At 34.1% G+C, this 1,033-nt stretch overlaps 1 protein-coding gene across 1 annotated transcript in view; it reads right to left on the reverse strand.

Moving 5' to 3' along the window:
* CFAP54 (cilia and flagella associated protein 54) overlaps positions 1-1,033 on the reverse strand; it is a 602,528-nt gene that overhangs the window by 503,648 nt on the left and 97,847 nt on the right. The window contains 1 exon segment of the mRNA XM_042782173.1: positions 136-270. Within this exon segment, the coding sequence (XP_042638107.1) occupies positions 136-270 (135 nt within the window).

Below are 1,033 nucleotides of genomic sequence, written 5' to 3' on the forward strand. Positions count from 1 at the left end.
CTTCTTAACACACACATATGCAAATGATGGTTGTTACACAGTTGGATAAAGAGGGAAAATTTAAATTTTAAATGTGTGTCACAACTTAACTTTGTAAAAACAAAAAAATATGAGAAAGGAAACAAAAATAAATACTTTGTTAGTACTGATTTTCTGGGTGAATTTTGCATAGTCACTTTTGGACGTATTGATCCGCTGAATTCCTAATTTGCATCTCTGCCACAGGAACATTATCATGTCCACAACGATTTCTTTATCAGGCTGAACATTCTGAAAACAAAAGTGACACAGCAAATGAATAAGAATATAAAAGAGAGAGAGACACCTTCATATATCTATATTTTAATTTTATTTTTATATAGATAGAGACATAAAACATTTACTGTGTGCCAGATACTAATTCATTTAATCCTTATAACTATGCAAGGTGAGTATTATTGTCATAGGAAACTGAAGCAAAAGGAGATTAAGTTGTTTTCCAAGACGAAAGGCCTAGAAAGTAGCAGAGGCAGGATTCAGACCAAGCAGTCTAGTTCCTGAGTCCTCTCTTTTCACCACTCTACACTGCTTCTGCCTCTCTAAAATGAAAACCCTAAACATTTTTAGATAGTATGTAAACCTACTAGCTCCATCAAAATTTAACTGTCTTTTTTTTAATATTATTTTTAAATTTCTGCATTAAGATAATAAAGAATAGAGAAAAGGTGAGGAGGAAACATGGATGGGGGGAGCTAGGACAGGGTATACCATATTTTCACACAAATAACCCATCTCCTACATTTGTTTGCCAATCTATCTATCTATCTATCTATCTATCTATCTATCTATCTATCTATAGGCACAGTGGTGCTTAAGAAAACACATGGAGGGGGGAGTAATTTGCAAACAAGCACAGAAGATACATGGTGTTTGGGTAAAAATACGGTACGTAAGAGGAATGGGAGACAAGGAAAAACTAAACAGAACCTGTCATTAGGCATCAACAGATGACCTAGAATAAGTGTATTTCCTCTAAAATCAAAGTTACCCAGCT

Source organism: Orycteropus afer, unplaced genomic scaffold (genome assembly GCF_000298275.1).
Source record: "Orycteropus afer afer isolate SDZICR_OR568_19922 unplaced genomic scaffold, OryAfe1.0 scaffold00253, whole genome shotgun sequence".
Taxonomy (NCBI): Eukaryota; Metazoa; Chordata; class Mammalia; order Tubulidentata; family Orycteropodidae; genus Orycteropus; species Orycteropus afer.